Source organism: Papilio machaon, chromosome 4, assembly GCF_912999745.1.
Source record: "Papilio machaon chromosome 4, ilPapMach1.1, whole genome shotgun sequence".
In the NCBI taxonomy this organism is placed as follows: domain Eukaryota; kingdom Metazoa; phylum Arthropoda; class Insecta; order Lepidoptera; family Papilionidae; genus Papilio; species Papilio machaon.
In genome coordinates, this window is record NC_059989.1 from 2,633,332 (window position 1) to 2,655,427 (window position 22,096).

A 22,096-nucleotide genomic window follows, 5' to 3' on the forward strand; every position below is an offset into this window, starting at 1 on the left:
ACTTGCGATACATTTTTTTTTTCTATGTTTAATGTACCGTCACCTGTTTCGCTACTAAACGTAGTTAACATCGCAATGCACTGGCTACTTAAATATTTGTGTATTCTCTGGAAGAGTACTTTATGAAATTTAAGAATAAAAAATTAACAATATTATTTCCGTCGCCATATTGTTTTAAAATGTTACCTGTAAAGCTTCCGCAATCATTGGTCCTTCGAACCGGATTGAATCTTTTAACCAAAATATTTATATTTTGTGACTTTCTCTATAACTAAATAAGGAGTGTGAATGATTTTAATTTTGTTCAAATTTCTTTAATAAATGTATGTTACAATAACATAATCTAAATTATAAAAAAGCACTTGTTTTAAAAAGCAATATTTTCTTATTTAAGTATTGATTAAGACTTTTACTATTTTTTTAGTAAAGTTGATAATATTTGTGAAGACTATAAACTCAGGCTCGAAATCGAAATAGAAACAGTCTATCACGTTCTTTGTGCGTTGTGAAAAACTTAAACATGTACTTTAGATAACCAGGTGTGACTCGAACCCATACATTATAGTACTGTTCTGTTAAAAAAAAATACTATTTAGAAATGCTCTTCTTGCGTAAAAATTCTTTGATAAATTCCTTTGAAATAATGTTATTTATTTGTAATATTCAAGATGCTTACGACACTAGATTACAGATTATGATTATTGCTTTTAATTTCACAATCTTTAAAGTTACATTTAACAGAACAGTACAGTTTTTTTGCCACTATTCATTGTAACTGTGAAGTACGAAATATGCCCATTAACTTAAAATTGTGAAATAATTCCACTGTTTCGTGTATACGTTCATCTTTCATATCCCATTTAAAGGCGCACAACATTTTTAAATATGCAGAAACAAAGATCCGTGGTAACTATAACCAACAGAGGCTACAAATAAACTGTTTTTCTTTGAATATTCTGAATTATTTTGTCATGTTTGATTTTATTATCTGCTTTGTAATGTTTTATCATTTGACAACAATATTCGGATTATTTTTTTAAAACAGATTAAAAATAATAAAATAGCTGCTTAAAGTTAAATTAACAATTTTCTATCTAACCTCAAAACGGAACTTTTCCGTCTCGTTGATTACTTTGTAAGGTAATGGTCATGTTTTCAGAACGCTTTTGATAAGCAATAACATTTTGAAAATACTATTCCTAGCTTTTTTGTATTCGAATAATTAGGCTCGTATTCGTCCCCAATTCTCAATTATTACGTAGCCATTTTTACTAACATCAATTTATTCGATGTTTATGAAACTACGACAAATTTGAAATGTAAATTGTTGGCACTTGATGGTGAAATCATTAAAAATCAGTATATCGATAATGATTTTAACTATATCGATAAATAATATCGTTTTATCGCAGTCAATGATTTATATTTTCACAAAAATAAGAGGAATTCACCAAAGTGTAGAAAGACAAGTAGGAATGATTGATGTTACAAAAATATCGATGTTTTTATATGTCAAGTATATTTGAAAGACAACAAAATTAACTTATTTTAATGAAAAAAGACAAACATAACTACAATCGAAACTAGAAATGAGATCTAAGGTACTGCGATATTTTTCTCACTTATAGAGGTTTCTCGCTTATTCAGTTTGACTTTATTAATAAAAATCTACAATTACATTGTAGACTTTATAATTATTCCACGTCGATGTTACTTTGACATCGCAATATTATTGACATCGATATTTTTATCGATTGACATCGGTCATCCCTATGTCAGCCGGATCGCGTGAACCATGAGAGTGTAACTTGTGCAAACTAGTCATTCAGTTAGACAAGAGCGCGGGGCGCGGTGTGTATCGTTAGTAGTGCATGCAAGTAACTTGTTAAGTGTTCGTAGCGTCTAAGGTTTTAATGAGAGTTGCAAGTCTTAAATTCTGAGATTGGTAATAAATGTACCTGTTTTCAGTGTTTCTTTTGTTAATTTTTGACTATTTATTACTTAATACATGATTGTCTTAGCATCGATTTTGTAGTTTTGTTTTATCCCAATGTATACTTAACAAACTTATAACAATCCGTTCGTGACACGGAAATAACTGATTTTGGATAACTAATTAAACTTCATCTTACTGATTTAATATCAGAATTAAGCACTCATTTGATGAAGTCGATTTAGAAACATGTACGATTTTGCCATACCATATTACCTCAGGTTAGGGGCAAGAGTTTGGTAAGTTATAAAATTTTATTGGACAGAAGTAAATATATAAAATGAAACAAATTTATTAAAAAAAATTATAATGTATTTATTACAAAAAGTATACATGTAACTGAAAGGAAAGTCTCGCCATTATATCTGTTTAAGCTGACAATTCAATTAACAAAGCCATACTATGAAAATACAAAAACAGAATCCAGCTAATTAAGTGAACTATATGTTTTTTTTTAATTTAGACAATAAAACGTGTGTATCTTATACCTAGATAACCAAAACAAGATTACATATTATAGCGTGATGTTGGGTACTTATAGTTTGATCTAGCTCAACTCGAATTATTGCTCGAAAAGAAAAGCGCAGTATTTAGGCGATGTCGTGGATGCCGAGGCGGAATATGTCGTGCTGGATGAAGAACGTATCCCCGAGAGGTTTTAACACGAAGCTTTGCATGTATGGGTGTGGGGGGTCCTCATCACACTGCCGACAAAAAACAATCATTACAACCAAAGTATTAACTTGACTAGAAACAATCCAGAAATTCTTCTATTGTAGGAGTAATGCTCAAACTATAAATCTGGGTACTTTATAAATGCTGTTGAAAACAATACATAATATGCTTATAAGCTCAAATGAGACATAATGACCTTAAAATGTAGAAATATTCTGAAAGCTAGCAATCATTGATAACTGATTGCTAGGTTTTAATAACTTAAAAAAAACAATAAAAGTAATTGAATTATTATTGTAAATTAAAACCTTATATTTAACTCACATAATGCAATCAAAAAAAACACAATACACAAAATCTTCGAATTTTTGTTGCTCAATTCATATGTCGACGTTTTGGAAGCGATTTAATTGTTACAAATGTACTAAGCGCGCAATGAGACAAAAACAAATAGAAAACATATAAAAAAAATTACATCACATTATTGTTTTTTTTTTTTTTCAATATACATCCATAACTATAAGTTTTTGAAAAACAAATTCTTTCCATAAGATAAACATATACAAATTACTATTGTAATGTATAAATAAACTTTGTCTTTCAACTGAGATACAAATTAAAAAGAGTCTTGCTTTTTCAGGTGAGTACAGTTGAAGTTACCATTGGTTACATTTGGGCAGGGGTTAGTTATTTATGAGTACAAATTTGTTTAATTTACAAAGGACATAATTAAGGGTCAGTTAACATAAGATCTTGTAGCTATTCTATTACATTCATGCCACAAATTGTAAATCAAGTGAATATGTGCAAATAAAAAATACTGTAGCTTAGTTTGATGAAATTAAAGTTAGATTGGAGAGGGTCGATATGTTAATGTCTACATGGAGTGGATTATAACTGTGATGAGGGAATACAAAACATTTAATCTTACTTTGTCACTGTTTGTTGATAAAATATATAATTTAAACATCATGAAGAGCCAGCCTGAACATGTCATGTTCAACATAGAACGAGGTTCCTATTGGCTTCAGTACAAATGTTTGAAAGTACCCATGAGGCTGATCTTCATCTGTCTGTACCAAATAACAAGCTCATGAATTTCATTCATTGATTGTTATTGATTTTAATTATATTTTTTAAAGCTACAAATAACATGCACTATGGCATGTATGTACTTTATACTAGAAATTAGTAGCCTATGGGTTATTCTGTAATCTATCTCTGTTAAATTTTCAATCCTTTTGATTTATAATATTACTAAGATAGTAATAACAAAATCTGTCTCTAGCTTTCTGAATAAAAAGAATCAGTTGATTTATTATGATGTTTTGCTAAGATGCAGTTTTTTTTCTTATAAAGCTGTGATAAAGTATGTTTAACTATAAACATCTCACTATACATCCCCACCGAGGGGCTTGGGAGCATAGACTAGGCCATAGTCAACCACGCTGGTTAAGTGCAAGTTGGTTGACTTCACACATATCATTGAATTTCTTAAAATATGTGCAGGTTGCATCACGATGTTTTCCTTCACCGTAAGAACATCGGATAAATGTACATATGTAAATCGAAAAACACATTGGTACATGGCGGGATTCAAACCCAGGACCTGCAGATTGCAAGTCAAATGCTTAACCCCTGAGCCACCGACGTTCTCCTCATAACAGTCTATATTTTCAAGAATCATCATTGATCATTGAAATAATTTCCGTACTTTTTACCTCTACAAATATTTAAATTATCCATATATATAAAAATAATAATTAATTATTATTTGATTTACAAAATATTGAAATATCCAAATCTATCATGAATTTCTTTTGTATTGACAATAGTACAGATAATGTGAAATATAATAAAATGTAACTTTTTTGCATACAATTTTCTGTAGGTGTGCATATATAATGTAAATAAAATACACTACAAGACATAACATGGCCAAATATTTTAAATATTTTGCAACTATTACCCTAAAATAAAATATATTTATGTGAATTCATTAAAATAGTTTATAAATATTGCAGGTACATGAAATAAAGGTTTCTAATATTTAAATCTATAAATTTACTGATATATTTTTTTTAACCAAACCATTTCATTCAATACTTTTATTATCTTTTCTATGCAAACACTAAAGAAATTTTTGTCTAACATGGTTTAATACATACCATGCCTCTAAGGTTTTCTAAAGTGAAAATGAATTCACCAGGCATTGAATTTGTTAAAAACTGGAATAATAAGTTGACTACACATTTTGATAGGATTTTAAAATAGTATAGGTAGATAAACTCACCTGGAGCCTGCCAAGAACATTAATCAGAACACCACCATCATACATCGGCTGTGAGTCCACAGAAGTAACTAATCTTGTAATTTTTTGAAATGCCAAGCTCTGAAATGAAAATAAATAAATTCACTGCAGATGACTTCACTCTACAACATTTGAAAACTTTAACCCAAAATGTGTGATTAACAAAATAAAAACTATAGTTTATCTATCAAAGGTTATCACACTGTTAAACAATGTTAATTTCTTTCTAGTAATATAAATTCAGTTTAGAACATTATTGTAAGTTCATTGCATGGATTTTTGAATTTTTTTATTAATTTAGATAGTGTCTACAAAAAAGAAAATAAATATGAGTACAGAAAATCCTTCAGTATTCAATTAAATACCTACAATGTCTTATTATACTTTTAAATGAAAACTGCTATAAGTACAGTTACTGGTCACTATATTTTGCCATATCATTCCAAACTTAGTAATACTTATATCTACATTGCCATAGCTTCTAGAAATGTCGCTTTCTAATAAGAATTTACCCACATTTAGTTTTTCCATGATTTTCACAGCACCTTGCAATTGAACTCCTTCAAAGGTCATGAAAGATGTTTCAACCTGTAATGGAAAAAATTAATTGTGGATCAAAATCCTTTTTACGAAAATACCAGTGAAATGATGACCTGTCATATTTAGGATGTAATCATTTTAATAAAAGTATTTTAGACTGAAGACATCTTATCTTTTAATTTCATTTTTGATGTGGAAAATGAAGTTTTTTTATTGAATGAGTCATGCTGTGTTGCAACAGATTAATCATAAACATTGTATTCATTCATAATCCAATAGGTTTTCAAATGTTATTAAGAACTAGTACTTGACAGTGTAAAACACGCCAAATTGAGACTTAAATTCTATTTTCATTTTACTTATCATAATAACAAATCTACAAATTCTTAAGGTACTTACATATTGTCACCTAAATCTTAACTTTGCTACTAAGCAGTACAGTATTAAAAATGTATAAAAGTACGATTTAAAAACATATAACGTAGTTGTTATTTAAGATACTCTTCTGCAATTGTAACATCAACTTCGTCGGTGGAGCTATTTTTACAAAAAAAAAAAACCGGACAACACATTTAGGCGGGAGAGTAGTTTTAACCTTCAAATAAAAGTTACAATGCCGGAACGTGAAGAGAGATGTACGTAAAAGTTTTAAGATAGAAAATATAACGAGAAATATTTGAAATGAACTCACGTTGTACATATTTGCTAGGCTTGCCCGTTGTGCCGGATCATCGAATAGCGTGTAATATTGTTGAATAAATCCTTTTCCGATAGCATCGTATTGAGGATTTAGCGCCATTTATATAAATATTTGTGATTTTAATCTTTCCACAAGGAATAATTTGCTAATAAAATCTTAATTTGCAGGCCGTCGTATTACTCTTGCGTAGCCTTCACGCCGAAAAAATATGGCAGAAACAGTGTTACTATTTTCATTGTTCAAAGAGCATATAAAATATTTTTTTAAGCGAAGTGTTGTGATTTTTTATTTAAACTCATCCTGCATCGCGATTTGAATTGAATTTAAATAAATAAATAAAAATCTTATAAACACCGACTTTTGTACGATGAGCTGCACTGCACAATTGTGTAACTCTAACACAAAAAAACTAATTGTGTAACTTATTTAATTTTCTATTTTTCTAGTAAGGGTATATTACTAGAAAAATAGAAAACCTCTTCGTGGTGCGGTAAACCTGCATAAATAATTTCTTGTAATAACAACACCAATTTAATTTAAAATCATAAATTTGTTATTCTGACATGGACATAACTGATTGTCGTCGAGTTGCCAAATTATTTAACTATAATCGCGGTGTAATTTTTGAGTTCTTGATAATTCGACGTTTTAACTTGTTGAAAAATATTTATAGTTGCGGAAAATAGTGTATAGGTATAGGCTAGTAATAGTAGTAGGACTAGTTTAAAATACTGGATACATCTTTTAAAATACTTTAGTTGGTTTTCATAATTATATTGACGTAAATGAAAAGTTTTGCAATGTTAATGAAAATAGTGGCGCCTTCACAATAGACTTGTCATATTCCTGGTCAGACTTTACCACACACAAAATAACACGCTTTATAGCCTGTCCATAAAGTAGAGGTCGCTGATCTTGGTCAAATTGTCATCTAACTGACACTGACAATCACTGCAATGACAACATTTTAACCTCTAAAGTTGTTATAATTCTTAATCTGAGGTTATAAGTAACAATTACAACTGTTGTTCAAATTCAAAGATAACATTTCTACTTCTTTGAAAGTTACGCAAATAATTATAAATAATGTCTTTAGCTGACGAGCTACTAGCAGATTTGGAAGAGAATGATGATGCAGAACTTGAATCTATGATTGATAACAAAACATCAAATAATGCGTCTCATGAATTTGCTGTTCCTTACCCTGTTATTCCTAAAGAAGATGAAATAAAAAATGTTTCTATTAGAGAGCTAGCTAAATTAAGATATTCAGAACGTTTACAGCGGGTAAGACTTAATATAGTGTTGACTTTTAATTTAGTGTTATTTTCAAAACCTAAAGACATTAATTGATTACCCTAATTATAATATTGTATATAATATTGTTTTTTAATTTTTTTTATTATATCCACCTACTATACATCCATACTTTCCTAGATGAATATAACTAGAAAATCATATTTTATATTTCAGGTAGTAACAGAAATAGAACAAAATCATGGAAATAACAGAAAAAAAATTGAGGTTACCGGACTAATGGAGTCAGATCCAGAGTATCAACTTATAGTTGAAGCCAATAACATTGCAGCTGAAATTGATGGTGAAATTGGTAGGTAGAAAGTTTTATTCACATTAAATTTTATCATATGTGCATAATAACAATACTTATTAAATAACTACATTTAACTCTTTACCATTATGGCTAATAATATTTTTTTAAATCTCAACTTAGGTAAACATAGACAAAACTTATCATTTTCCAGCTATTATCCACAGATTTGTTCGGGATAAGTACCAGAAAAGATTTCCGGAGTTAGAGTCTCTAATCATCACTCCCCTTGAGTATATTCGTACAGTTAAAGAGCTTGGTAATGATTTGGATAGAGCTAAAAACAATGAAATACTACAGAGTTTCCTCACACAAGCTACTATTATGATTGTATCTGTCACTGCCTCAACAACACAAGGGTAAGACTATGTTATTAAAATACCTATCAATTTATTCATTGAACCGTGATCAGCATCCAATAATAAACATGTATTAGCTGATGTGAAACCTTAAGGTCAATTTCCACTGCTAACACTTCATGGTTACAATTTTATGTGCATTCGAAACTTATAAAATGTTGAAGCATAATTTTGTGTATTACATATTAAATATTGTAAGGAATGTCAATAAAAGGTGCGGTCAATGGGTGGACTGATTTATTTGTAAAGACATTTCAAACTTGTTACATGAAACTACCCATTAATTTTTTTCTGTAGGGAGACATTTATTAATATAAGATGCTAGAGAATTGATGTTTGTTTATTTATGACTGTGTTTGTTCTAGGAAATTGTTAATGGATAATGAATTGATGGAAATAAACGAAGCATGTGAAATGGCTGGAGATTTGAATCATTACAAGTCAAAAATTTATGAATATGTTGAGAGTAGGATGACATTTATTGCCCCTAATATTACTGCAATTGTTGGTATGTATTAGGTTTTATATTTAACCATAGTTCTTAAGAATAAATTAATTTCTTAATCATATTTATGTTTTTAATTATAGAAACTCACTGATTTTCTAAATGTGATTAAAACCAGTTGCATTTTTAAAGTCAAATAATTTCATAAAATATAGAGGTCTATTTTTTATAGGAGCATCAACTGCAGCTAAGATTCTTGGTGTTGCCGGCGGCTTATCCAAACTATCAAAGATGCCAGCATGCAATGTGTTACCATTAGGACAGCAGAAGAAGACATTATCTGGTTTCTCCCAAGCCGCTGCTTTACCACACACCGGCTTCATTTATTTCTCTCAAATTGTTCAAGACACAGCACCTGTAAGTATTACATTATTAAATACTAGCTGTCGCCCGCGACTCCGCCCGCGCGGTATTAAAATAAAAAAAACTTAGTAAGTAGCCTATATTCTTTCAGACTATGTTGTACATCTGTGCCTAATTTCATCAAGATCCATTGAGCCATTCCGGAGATAACTTCAAACAAATAGATTCGCATTATAATATTAGTAAGATTAATTATGCATTTTATAATATGTTCATCTCTAAAATTTTAACAGTGTTAAAGATAGAGGACCATAATTTGTCTTTGTAATCGTACTTTCATTTAAATATGTAGCAAACATCACCAATATTAATGTCTTTCTTATAGGAATTAAGATACAAAGCGGCAAAGTTAGTATCAACTAAGCTAACACTAGCTGCTAGAGTTGACGCTTGTCATGAAAGTACTGATGGACATATAGGAAGAATGTTACGGGAAGGAATTGAGAAGAAACTCGATAAATTACAGGTAAAATTTCAGACAAATCCACTTTTATTGGAAATAAAGTAAGTTTCAGACATGGAAGCGACCATCTGAATTCGCCAAAATATCGAAGCGACCGCATAGACATCCACAATTGTACATGCATTGTATACCTTTAATCAAAGAAGGAGATGTTAAATTGTTTAAACTTTCGTGAGACATCATAATTAATTAATTAAGAAACGGCTTAACTCACGTTTGATCGTCCGGTGATCAAACGTGAGTTAATCACTGACTCAGTGCGAGACGCGACGCGACCGCGAAGTCTTCGGATTAAACACTCGCCCTGAAGATGGACCCCCGATGGGTTCGAAACTAGTCGGTGCCGTCACCGGACGATCAAACGTGAGTTAAGCCGTTTCTTAATTAATTAATTAAAGAAGGAGATGCACAGAAAATATTTCTCCTAAGATAAAATAATGATTACTTTGCAGTTTATCTTTTTTTTTTTCTCTGTAAGGAACCACCACCGGTAAAATTTGTGAAGCCATTACCAAAGCCAATAGAACAGAGCCGTAAGAAGAGAGGAGGAAAGCGAGTTAGAAAGATGAAGGAGAGATACGCCATGACTGAGTTCAGGAAGAATGCAAACAGATTAAACTTCGCTGACGTGAGTGTAACGTTTAATTTTTTTTTTATTATTATAAATATATTAATTACGTTACGTATTAAACCTTTGAGAGAAATTTAACCGCTTTTTTCATTCATCTGTTTCTTTCTAGATGTTTAATGTTTTAGATATAGTGATATTAAGTATATTTACATATTATCAGCTATCCTTTACAAGAGGGTTGCCGGCCGATGATTTAGGCTAGATTAAGGGAGGGGGGGCAGAAAGTAAAAAATTTTTTTTTTATTATTGCTTATTAGTGAATAGGAAAAACTGACAAGTAGTTTTGAGTTATTTATGTGAATCTATTATATAAATTAATGTATGTAAATTGACTATTATCGATATTTGATAATAGATTTGAACGTTATCGTGTATTCAAAGTCTACGCAACTTATATCGTGCCATGTTTCGTATTATCATACACGAAATGCTCGCGACATGCAACTGCGTTTTCTGACGCATTTACGTTCTTCGAATATTGCGTAAATCATTTAAATGGTCGACATCGGACCCCACAGTTCTTGTACAGGGTTGAAACTTTGACTGTTTAGATTTAATCGAAGTATTTCTATTTATAAAAAAAGTCTAGAACAAAATAATTATAAGCCAATGGTTTCCGACCAGCATAAGTATTTTAAAATTTTACTTTTCACTGAGACTTATTAAGACAGCATATTTTCGCTGAACTACTTCTATATCCACTGTTTAACTTCGCAGTGCAGTCATCTTACCATAACAATAGCGTGTGTTATACAACTAGCATGCATATGAAGTTTTTGTCTATAACGCCTCGTAACTCAAATCATGCGACTACACGATATGCTTATGAGTATTTACAGTAATAATTACCGATATCTCCCTCCGACCGTTGCGGAGTGCGCAGGAATACTAAAAATGTGACGTCACGCTCGGTAGACTACGGCATACGGCATATGAGAGAATTCAAACGATTGTAGTGGCCTGTTTAGTTTTTGTTTGTGAAAAACAAATAGACCGAGAGGCGAGCTGTTGAAGCGCGCGGACGTCCGTGCTAGCTCCGTTGCTTGTGACACACCGACATTAAGTTTATCCAACATAAAATGTGTGTTAGCCATTGTTTTTGTTTCATGAGTCTTTATTCGTCATCTCTGAATTTGTTTGTAGTTATATTATTCATGTTTGTGTAAACAAAAATATTAATCAATAAAGCAAAAGTAAACACCAGTTGGGAGTTTGTTTTTTAATAAGAAAAATAATACTTAAAATTATGAAGTAAAATTCAGAAGTTGAATATTTCTGAATTAAAGTGTGTAGGTATTTTTTATTAAACTAAATTATCCTTTCAGAAGACAGTAACTATAAGATATTTTTTTTTCAATCGCACTGTCCGTATGTCTCCTATTGTGTTACCAACAATAAAAACATTAATTCGTCTTGACGCGATGTAATTATGGGATTATAATTCGATGATTAGTTTCTTTGTGTTTGCAAAAATATTATGAGTCTGTACCAATTACATTTTTTTGTTCTTTGTAACCCGGTAACTAGGATCGTCTTCTTTTCAGTTGTGTTTATTGACAGATTAGCTTTTGCCCACGACTCCATCCGCGCGGAATTTCACTAGTAGCCTATGTGTTCTTCCAAGCTATGTTGTACTATGCCAAATTTCATCGAGATTCGTTGAGTCGTTTTGCAGATGCCTTCTAACAAACATCCAAACATTCGCGTTTATAATATTATAACTTATAAGCACAGGTGGGCACAGTTAATCGAAAAGTTAACTTCGTTAATCGTTAATTCGTTAATTAAAAATTTAACTTCGTTAATCGTTAAAGCGTTTAATTTTCGAAAATTTAACGCAAGTTAAAGTTAATCGTTAACAGTTAACCATACCAAAATTATACATACTAATTTCACAGTTATTGTGGCGACACTTGTTTAAAATAGTAATTTTACTATACATTCTATAACAAATTAGTATTGGAGACAAGTATGAATGCATTATAGTATATTTCATAACGTGTGCGGAAAGCCTGTCATTGCAGAGTTCCGACAAATGTCTACCCGAGCCGAGGCGCAGCCGAAGGTGAGGGTTGACATTTGGAACATGTTGTAATGACAGTTCCGCACGTGTACTAAACAACTATTTAAATACAGTTGCGAAAAAATGAAGCAATTTAATAGAATAATAAAAACACAATAAACTCAACTTACAAAAATGTTTGAAAAATGGCGCCAACTGTAAAAGAATACTAACAGAGATTTTTTTTGTTTTCTTCACCCATTCTGGGTAGGCAAAGGGAACTATGCTCTAACGGCCAAGTCTTCAGTAGATTATTTTTATTGATATGAAATGAAAATGAAATTTAATGAGATGAAATAAAATGAAACCTAACCTAATTCATTGAATCAAATCATTAAATCTGATATTGTAACAAATTAGGAACTTCTTTTTAGAAATATTTGCATGAATCATAAAAACTTCAATGATTTTTTTTGTAAAAACTTCGTGGTTGTTTTTTTTCTTTTTAATAGACATTATTTTGACAGTTGGGAAAGAGAACGCACGAGTTTGGAAAAGCTAAAGAAAAAGCACGAGTAAAAAATTGTTTTGATACAGTTGCTCAAAAAGGGATTGGAGGGTATTGCAGGGACGAAGAGCGTTCGGAATGTGGGCTATTACATACTCTTGTTTTATATACTCGTAATGAAATATACTATTTCGAACCTTCTTTTGATTTTGTCCTGTTGGTCACGTCTTTCCCGGACGCTCAGATGCATCACACTTGCACGCAAACTTCACATATATCAATTATCAACTCGTTCGTTCACCATTCGAGTCGCCGACAGTCGCCCAACATAGTTGAACTTACGAGCGTGGCGTGGCACGTAATTTAAACAAAATGACAGCACGTCTCCAAGTTTCTAATTTAACGATTAACGGACTTTTTTAACGGAAGTTGAATTTAACGGAAGTTAACAAAAGCGTTAACACTTTTTGAAGTTAACTTAAAAGTTAATCCGTTAAGCAAAATGTTAACTTCGTTAATTAACGATTAACGGATTAACGAGTTAATGCCCAGCTCTGCTTATAAGTAATATTTATGTACTAAGAATATTAGACAAACAATTTTATTTATTACCCTTTAGCCTATTTTAAATATATAATTATTATGTTTTGATCTTTCTAACAATTTATATTTACACACATTATATAAATTGATGTTCTTAATAAAAATCTAAGTAACTTTAATATGTTCATTGCCATCGAATTGCCCTACGAGAGACTTTAGTTCTTTTAACACGTAGTGACATCGAACATCGAACTATTTTCAAAACTAACTTTCTAAAATTTGAACCCAGAGTCGACAAACCCACTATTCGGGACCTAATAACCTCAATGAGAAGCGGACAGAGCCTCCGTCTACACCGGTTATTTTAAATATAATTTAGCATAGTTTAACAATAATTATGCATCTGTCGTGTGAAATGCACTTAGCGTTAAATTCATTGTGTGCTATTAGAGCACTAATGAAGAGACCGATCTTTAATCTAACATTACTCTAAGCATTGTTAGACCGTGGAAAACTGCATCATAACATTATATTTTATTATTTTTAATAAATGCTTTAACTGTAAATGTCGACATTTATATCTTACTAATATTATAATTGCGAATTTTTGAATGGATGGATATATGCTACTAGTTATCTCCAGAATGACTCAACGTATAATTTATTATAGATGTAGAACACAGTGTGGAAGGAAACATAGGATTCCTATGATCCCGGAAATATATAAGATTCCCGTAGGGTACGTTTGATTCACATATTAACTCGATAATTCTGCAACAGTTCGACTATTGAAATTTGTCACGGTTATAGAAGATATGAACTTTATCTCTGCACATAGTACTACTATTCATTCTGATTTTTATTTAATTCCGCGCGCACAAAGCCGCTGGCAAAAGCTAGTATGTGTTCATTTATAGTGCATTTGTTTGATATCGTATAAGAAAACAACGGTAGGATTTAGAAAATTTACCAGAAAATATTTCGGTAGTCAAAGGACCAAAAAGACGCATAGATAGCGTTAAATTGAATGATCAAGAATAGACTAAAATAAAATTGATCAAAATATTTAAAAATTTTCTCAATTTTTTTTATTTTTTTTTATTTTTGTTCCCGCGAAATTTCTTGCCGCGCACGGCCGCGTTGTGGAATGGTCTGTCCTCGGCGGTATTTCCAAACCACTACGACTTAGGGTCCTTCAAGAAGCGAGGGTATCACCATCTCAAAGGCCGGCAACGCATTTGCGATTCCTCTCGTTTGCCCCCTTCTCTTATAAAAATCAAGAGAGACGAAAACTTATATCGGTTCCATATAAATGAGGAACTGCAGATTAAATCTTATATCTTTCTATTCCTTAACAGATAGAAGACGATGCGTATCAAGAAGATTTAGGTTACACCCGTGGCACCATCGGCAAGTCGAGTACGGGTCGTGTACGTCTGCCGCAGATAGACGAGAAGACAAAGGTCCGCATAAGCAAGACTCTGCAGAAGAACCTGCAGAAACAGAACCAGCAGTATGGCGGCGCCACCAGTATTAGAAGACAGGTCTCAGGAACGGCCTCTTCAGTTGCCTTTACTCCTTTGCAGGTTAGTGCTATAGAGTTCATTTTACTTCTTAATCTGATTAAATTCAATAAAACCTTATGGGTGTTTTGTTGTACATCTATTTATCCGCGCTTAATGCATACTTTATTTCCATTTTAATTCATTTGTCCGCTATTTTATCCTTGTATGAAAGTAGTAGAATGGTTAAAGAATGTGAATGTGTTCCAAGTAATTACTTATGAACGTTATTATATATATTTAATACGTAACCAAGTTATTGTGTACATTTAACGAAGTAGCTTGGATCAAATTTCAGTTACTATTATTATAAATGCGAATGGATAAATGGATGGATGGATGTATGTTTGTTTGAAGGTATCTCTGGAGCGGCCCAACGGATCTTGATGAAATTTAGCACAGATGTAGAACACAGTCTGGAAGAATACAGGCACTTTTTGATTTTTTTTTTATTCCGCGCGGATGTAGTCGCGGGCGACAGCTAGTCTATTATATAGATTCAAATATAGTTTTGTTCCTTATATAGATATATCATATGTGGGTGTAAAGCGGCAAGAATATGTTCCATATAATTATCACGCGTGTACAACAAGATAATTGCTTTCGCCTTGATTCTTATTAAGATATCAATGAATTGTCTACTAATGAAAAAAAAAAAAATACTTCACGTTACATAAATGCGGGTTAAGTATTGTTAGAAACGGTGTCATCGGACTCACTAACACGTTCTATTGTCATCGTAATAACGTAACAGTTTTTATTATCTCACGGCACCGCCTAAAATGTTCGTATAACTTGTTTAGATGTGTCTAAGAAAATATTTTGTACCGTGTTGATTCTATTCTCTGATTGTTGTTATTTAAACAATAGCGTCTTGTATTTTGATCAATTTTGTTTTAGTTTATTCTATTCACTTGTTGTTGCTACAAGTATGACGTTAATAACAAGTTCAGATTTATAAGGAATTTCAGAATCCTGAGGCATCATTACTTGGATATCTTACGTCGATCTATCCCTTGTGCGCGCCGCCTCTGTAAAATATTGAACGCAAAACAATGCATCGTTTAAGATACAATAGTGATGATTGGAATTAATAATAACGTTTAATGTTATCAAAATTAAATGCTAGCGAAAATAACAACCATGCTGTTGTAATTATTTCTTCTATTTCATTCGGGGAAGTTTTTAAAAACTCAAAGTTTTAAATATATTTATTTTTCTGTATTTTGTATGATAACTGAGGTACAATCTTCACATCATGCATTTCACTTCCCCTTTTCCTATGCTATAGTTAGGTGTCATCTCGACGACAACATCCTGAAAGATTCGTAGACGTGGAAATGTGCAAATAACGTTACTTCATAAAAATGCACAGTACATAGCTTACAGTGATAATCGCAAATTGTTCGTTCGACACAACATGTGTCAAGCTGGCGATTCAAGTCAATTTTAGTTGTATCACGACAAAAAACTGACAAGAAATAGAGAAGTACTAAGTCAACGGAGCACCAATTTCTCGTCCAAGCATAGATGCAAATAGGTTATTCGTGGTTGTTTGTACAAATCTTACAGTTGCGTAATAAAATAAAACTGTTAATATTGAACGCTTTGTAAAATGTTCCTTCACATGAAGGTATTATAAAATGTCGGCATGAAAACAATAGAATGTTGTTGATTTTCTACACGCCTGATTTCATGAGTTGATTACACAATAAGAAAGTTGATGTCCCATGATTAAAGTGACGATGTTTACATCATGTAGTTTTTAGTCATATTATCATGAGCTCGCAAACTTTTTCCACAAGATAGTTTTCCTCTACATTAATCGTTGAAGTTTCTTGTAAACTTTCTCAGGTAAGTTTTGGCTTGTAGTGTGAAACTATCGTCACTTTGACTATTAGAGCAAATAAATCAGTTTTTGTTAATTACATGGTTTGTTCATAAATGAATTCATTACGTGAAAAAATGATATGGCAATAGAAAAAAAATTAATAAATATTTTATATTTAAAATCTCAAAACTAGCTCTGTTTTATCATTTGCGTAATTTATTCGCTAGTTTATTTTGTTAATATTTTGTAGAAATTAAGTATATAATACTATGCCGCCTTTATGATGTTAGCAGAAAGTATAGAAATCCAAAATATGCTGCGCGGGTTTTACATTTGCATTTATTTTCAGCCCGACGCCCATTAATTCTGAGTGTTTGATGGTGCAGTAGGTAGGGTTTTCATAAACGGAAATACGAAACAAAAGTTATATTATATTTTAGAATTCAACTGACCATTTCACCATTTTTGTTAAACTGTTAAACCGTATGGGTTTCAACATTAAAAACTACCATCTTGCAAATGATTTTTCAGAGATTTATATATATGTAGATAAATTATATTCAACAAAGCTAAAAGTATTTTATTATGAATTCAAATATTTTTTTAATTGCTTGACTTCAATTAACGCAACATTTTTATATGTTATTCCGCTAGTGATGGAAACTATACGATATATAGCAAGGGTCAACATGGTAGTTTGAGATAAATTACAAGGCAGGGTACGACAGCCCTATCTCTTGTTCATTTACAAGTTGCATGGAACAGTTGAGCGTGGTACCGGCCTATTGGTATTTCAGAAGATCTGGTTAGTACTTTCACCGTCTACATCGCCTTTGGTATTTGTGCTATGGGAATGGCAACGCCCTTCGCTTTAATGTTAATGCCTGTAGCACACTGCAGCGAAAGCGAACAGGAACCAAAGCGAAACAAAACACTAGCGAAACGAAGAATTTCGTTCGATTGTGGTAAGTTGTTTGAAACATAGGCTGCTCGCTTTGGTTCTGCGACAAATTCTTATATGTATGTTGTTAGAAGTCGAAAACGTGTCATACTAGAGCAAGAAGATATAGCGATACACTTCATAACGGCTTACTGTTCATTCTGTGTCCGCTTCGCTTTCGCATCTCTGTGTGATAAGACTTATGTTATACATCGTTCACCATGCCGAAGATACGTCTCGATCGAGTTCGGATTAGCTTGCGCCGTGTCGCGGCCGCTATTTATTGCCAATATTATTTGCTACATTAACTCATATCTGTTTTAATGATCTAGTGAAACGATAAACTGTTTCAAGCCCCAGCTATAAGTTATTTTGATGAGCTTTCCTTATATAGTATTAGTCATTTAAAATACGTTAAGATAGTTGAAATATACAAGTCTGTTAAATAGTTACTACTGTGACTAGAAACGAGGTATTTGTGTTAAAAATTACAATATTGTAAACTTTTATATTATTCGTTTTTTTGGTTAGTGTTTTTATAGAATTTTTGTCATCTTTTGAAAATGCATAGAGAATATTTATACTTTTTATTTATTGTCGTACACCTTATTTGTGAAAATGTTCTGGCCTCGAAGGTTTGTTATGATGTTATCGATGATACATCCACTATTAGTCATTGCCGAAAATATACTATCCAGTTTTTCAAGTTATTTAAATTTACACAAACGACAAGATTGCTGTTTATTTTGCCGTCTGTATTATCATAAATCACAGCAAGTGAAACAGGTTCACGGCAATAATAGATTGATTGGCTGATTTTATTTAACAGGCATTCGCATTATCTTTACGTGTTCATTGCTGTTATTGACTATGTCTTTATTCTGAAATCAATATGTTTAAAGATAAAAAAAGAATGAAAAAAGCTTGGGTGTTCGGTACCCGACTTGTAAGTTTTATTTAGGTCGATTACCAAACTTTATTTACTTATTGACGTCACTTTATTCTATAAGGGATGGGATACCTGATCTAGTACAAATTTTGGTGTCGATAAAAATGCTATACTATTTCATCGATACCTGTTTGATATATCGTTACATCCCTACGAACATCAGCGCTAGTTGATTTAAATACTGTGAGCTGATATTTAAGTATCGTGTAAGGCGGGAACGAGATGCCATTATTATAGTGCAGGGGCTATTATCCCTCTGCCCAGCGGTCGTAGTTAGATTGCAACCGTTATACTCGGCTACATATAGAGATTTCCCTCGCATAATCTGAGGTTTTAGTTGCTTAGATGAATACGTATTCCTTACACCGGTGCAAGATAAGTGAAACAACCTAGAGTAATTGGGTGTTTCACTATCTACATATCTCGGAGGTTTTCCTTGGAACAAGTCGGCTAAATTTTAGAACCTACATCAATAATGATCCTTTCTTATTTTTTAAAACTAAAATATTTATGCCCCAAAAATAGTTACCTGAACGTCAATCTACAACTACGTCATAGTACAAAGTACATTTAAGAGAATATGTCCACATTTATGTATAAAGTATGTACAACTAAACAAGTACAAGTTTATGTATTTTTGAAATTTCGGAAATTGCGTTTTAATTTGTTTTATTTTATGTTTACTGGTATAATAATAATACCTTATACACTGGTTTACCTTAACAACGTGTTTTTGTTGCCATTTTCTTTTCTTTTGAGTTTTAAACTGGAATAAAGATTTCATAAATAGCACTTTTTCATCAATACAAATGCAGTGTATAGAGAAATTATTTTTTGCCTCCGTTTATTCTTGCTAACGGTATAGAGGCAAAGATTCCCGTGATATTAAATCCCGTAGACCGAAAAGGCGTTGCCGATAATCTTTTGACCCTTAATACCTAGCGAAGCGTAATGGCCACATATTTCACTGTCTTGCACTAGTCACCAGCCCACATTCTGATCGTGTCTTTAATAGCTATAGCAGAGTCGCTGTTAAATGTTACCATGTTTTGTAAAGGTTGAAGGTGCGGCTATTTGTCCGTAAACGATTGTAGCCGCGATGACTAATTCTTGCCACCAAATTGGTAATTTTTTTGCATAATTTAATAAGTTTTGAATTAGTATGTGAAGTTAATTTTGGTTGCCTTGGAGTCTTCAGAGTGTTATTAAATTGTTGCCGGCAATATTAAAAATTTCTGAGAATGCCATATTATGCACGAGAATATAAATAATACCACCGCTAATATTAAAATCCGCAGAGATCAAATATTTTCAAAGGTTTATTTTAAGCTTTTCATTTGGAAAAATAAAGTTTAAAACGATGATAGGAGCAAAGGAAAAACAAACTATGTACAGACCCGCAGATCAGGTAATAATAGTTAAAAATGTAGATTTCTCTCTATATTAAGCTTCCGGGTAGACTAATTAAAGTTATTCTATGCTCAATGCCAGCTCGCGCATTGCTCATTTAAATATTGCATTTTAATGTTTTTGCATCCATATCGTATATAACTGTTACTACGAACATAACAACTCCGATATTAATGATAATGATTATCATAAATTGAAAATTAAACGACTAGCTGTTGCTCGCGAATTTGTCCGCGCGCAATAAAAAATATTGTGTTCTTCCACACCATGTTCTACATTTATTCCATATTCGAGATCCGTTGAGCCGTTCTGGAGATAACTAATAACAAACATCCATGCATCTAAACGTTCGCATTTATAATATTAGTAAGGATTACAATTTAGAGACGAATTTAGAAATAGTTGCAACAGTATTTGACAACTTGTTACGAATACTTTGAATTGAATATAATAATTAATAGATTAAGCTGGAACATACTATTTCTAATTTAATAAAAACGTTGACAGATTATGTTTTATCTTATAGACTTTCACAAGAAAGTAAAACGACGATGATATTAGAGATATTCCACGTTGACATTCGCCTTGAACTAACGACGTCCAAACGATAATGATATCATAATTTCAATTATGTTAATCGTACAAAAAATGTCCTCACATTTCTCTACGTAGATAATGAAATAAGAAATAGCAATTTTTTATTGTAGATGATTTGAAAGTTTGCTTCCATATTCAAAACTTCCGTCCCAACCTTTTTGTATCTTAAGAATGGTTAGTGTAATAACTGATGTTTCTAAAGAAAAAAATTGTTATTGTGAGAAAACTATAAAAAGATAGATATATGCTATCGCGGACTTTTATTTAGCACATTTAAAGAGCTACAAATCTTCCATACATCATTTTTATGTAGGTCCTATAGTTAAATCTACTAGTCTTCTAGTTATTTTAAAAACTAGTACAAAAGTGGGACCCATCTGCAAGCACTACCTTTCGATTATTATTTTTTATCAAAATCGGAGCATCAGGGGCGGAGCTACCCGGTATCACACATAAAAAATACAGTCGAATTGATAACCTCATTCTTTTTGAAGTCGGCTAAAAAGTATTAAACATGATCTGTTTTAAATGTTGGTTTTTGTCTCCAATTTATTTGTTTTTTTTTTAACAATAATAGATAAAGAAAGAGGAACTAGGTAGCATCAAGGTCACATAACTTTGCTGAGCTGTGATAAAAATAAAGTTGTTCTCAGTATTACAAACAGTTTAAAGTTCTATTGATGTTAATGACAGCCGTCAGTTGACTATTAAGAACAGAAATTGTAATGTCATTCGGCATCCGCAAGAAGCGAAATGAACAGTCATTAAGCTGGCATGGGGTGTCGCGGCATAGCTCTGCCTAATCACGGCCAACGTAACAGGTAATAATAATATGGAATGACAAGGCCAACAGCCACGGATCTATCACGCTGCGATGCGATCTAGTTAGGCCGGTATGCACTTGACTTGGCGTTGCAAGATGTCGTTTACCCCCGATAGGAATTTCTTAGATGTTATTGCATGTCTTTTATCCTATTGTTGTGAGATGTGATTTTTTATTTCAAGGTTTCTTCATTATCTTATAATAGTTGTCTTTGATTGTGTAATGTTAATTACCTAATTAAATTCTCTCCTATATAATAAATGTGGACTTCTGTTGTTATCAAAGTCTTTTATAGGAGTAAACTGCGATACCCAAAAAGTTGAACCAGAGTAATTTTAATTACATATTAAATACTTTCCTTTTGTTTCAGGGTCTGGAAATTGTAAATCCTCAAGCAGCCGAGACCCGAGTCAATGAAGCAAATGCCAAATACTTTTCAAATACTTCAGGATTCCTGTCCGTTGGGAAGAAGACTACGTAAATGAAGAAGTTTAATTTTTTTTTATGTAATAAAGAGTAAAATCAATTCTGAAGTTTTATTTACACATCAAAGTATTTAAAGATTGAAACATGAAAAACATGAGAAATAATTATTAATTTAACATATTATTCATAGTTTTTATTATTAATTAGATTCTTTATTATAATATTTCTCTGTTCTTATTTAATTGGACTTTCATAGAATTTAATTTATAGCATTAGCAGTGTAAAATTGTTAATTAGACATTGTGGCACATTCTGTTAAACATAACATTTATGTTCCGGTCGTAAAAGTTGTAGTG

At 31.8% G+C, this 22,096-nt stretch overlaps 2 protein-coding genes across 3 annotated transcripts; one reads left to right on the forward strand and one right to left on the reverse strand.

The window, feature by feature from the left end:
• Nucleotides 1-2,319: 2,319 nt before the first annotated feature.
• On the reverse strand, nucleotides 2,320-6,457 carry LOC106718452 (probable nuclear transport factor 2). Of its 2 annotated transcripts, XM_014512538.2 has the most exons (5): nucleotides 6,211-6,457; nucleotides 5,496-5,567; nucleotides 4,962-5,060; nucleotides 3,600-3,741; nucleotides 2,619-2,697 (listed from the first exon to the last, which is right to left on the reverse strand). In XM_014512538.2, the coding sequence occupies exons 1-4, from the start codon at nucleotides 6,316-6,318 to the stop codon at nucleotides 3,631-3,633; spliced, it is 390 nt and encodes a 129-aa protein (XP_014368024.1). In that variant the 5' UTR covers nucleotides 6,319-6,457; the 3' UTR covers nucleotides 2,619-2,697; nucleotides 3,600-3,630. The 2 variants fall into 2 exon arrangements, with proteins under 2 accessions (XP_014368023.1, XP_014368024.1); XM_014512537.2 differs by lacking the exon at nucleotides 3,600-3,741 and having other exon boundaries at nucleotides 2,320-2,697; nucleotides 6,211-6,452.
• A 729-nt stretch (nucleotides 6,458-7,186) lies between these two features.
• LOC106718439 (U4/U6 small nuclear ribonucleoprotein Prp31) lies at nucleotides 7,187-21,824 on the forward strand. Its single transcript, XM_014512518.2, has 9 exons — nucleotides 7,187-7,506; nucleotides 7,693-7,828; nucleotides 7,983-8,187; nucleotides 8,553-8,695; nucleotides 8,865-9,049; nucleotides 9,381-9,521; nucleotides 9,997-10,146; nucleotides 14,561-14,788; nucleotides 21,685-21,824. Exons 1-9 carry the CDS (start codon nucleotides 7,306-7,308, stop codon nucleotides 21,793-21,795), a joined length of 1,500 nt encoding a protein of 499 aa, XP_014368004.2. The 5' UTR covers nucleotides 7,187-7,305; the 3' UTR covers nucleotides 21,796-21,824.
• Nucleotides 21,825-22,096: the final 272 nt, after the last annotated feature.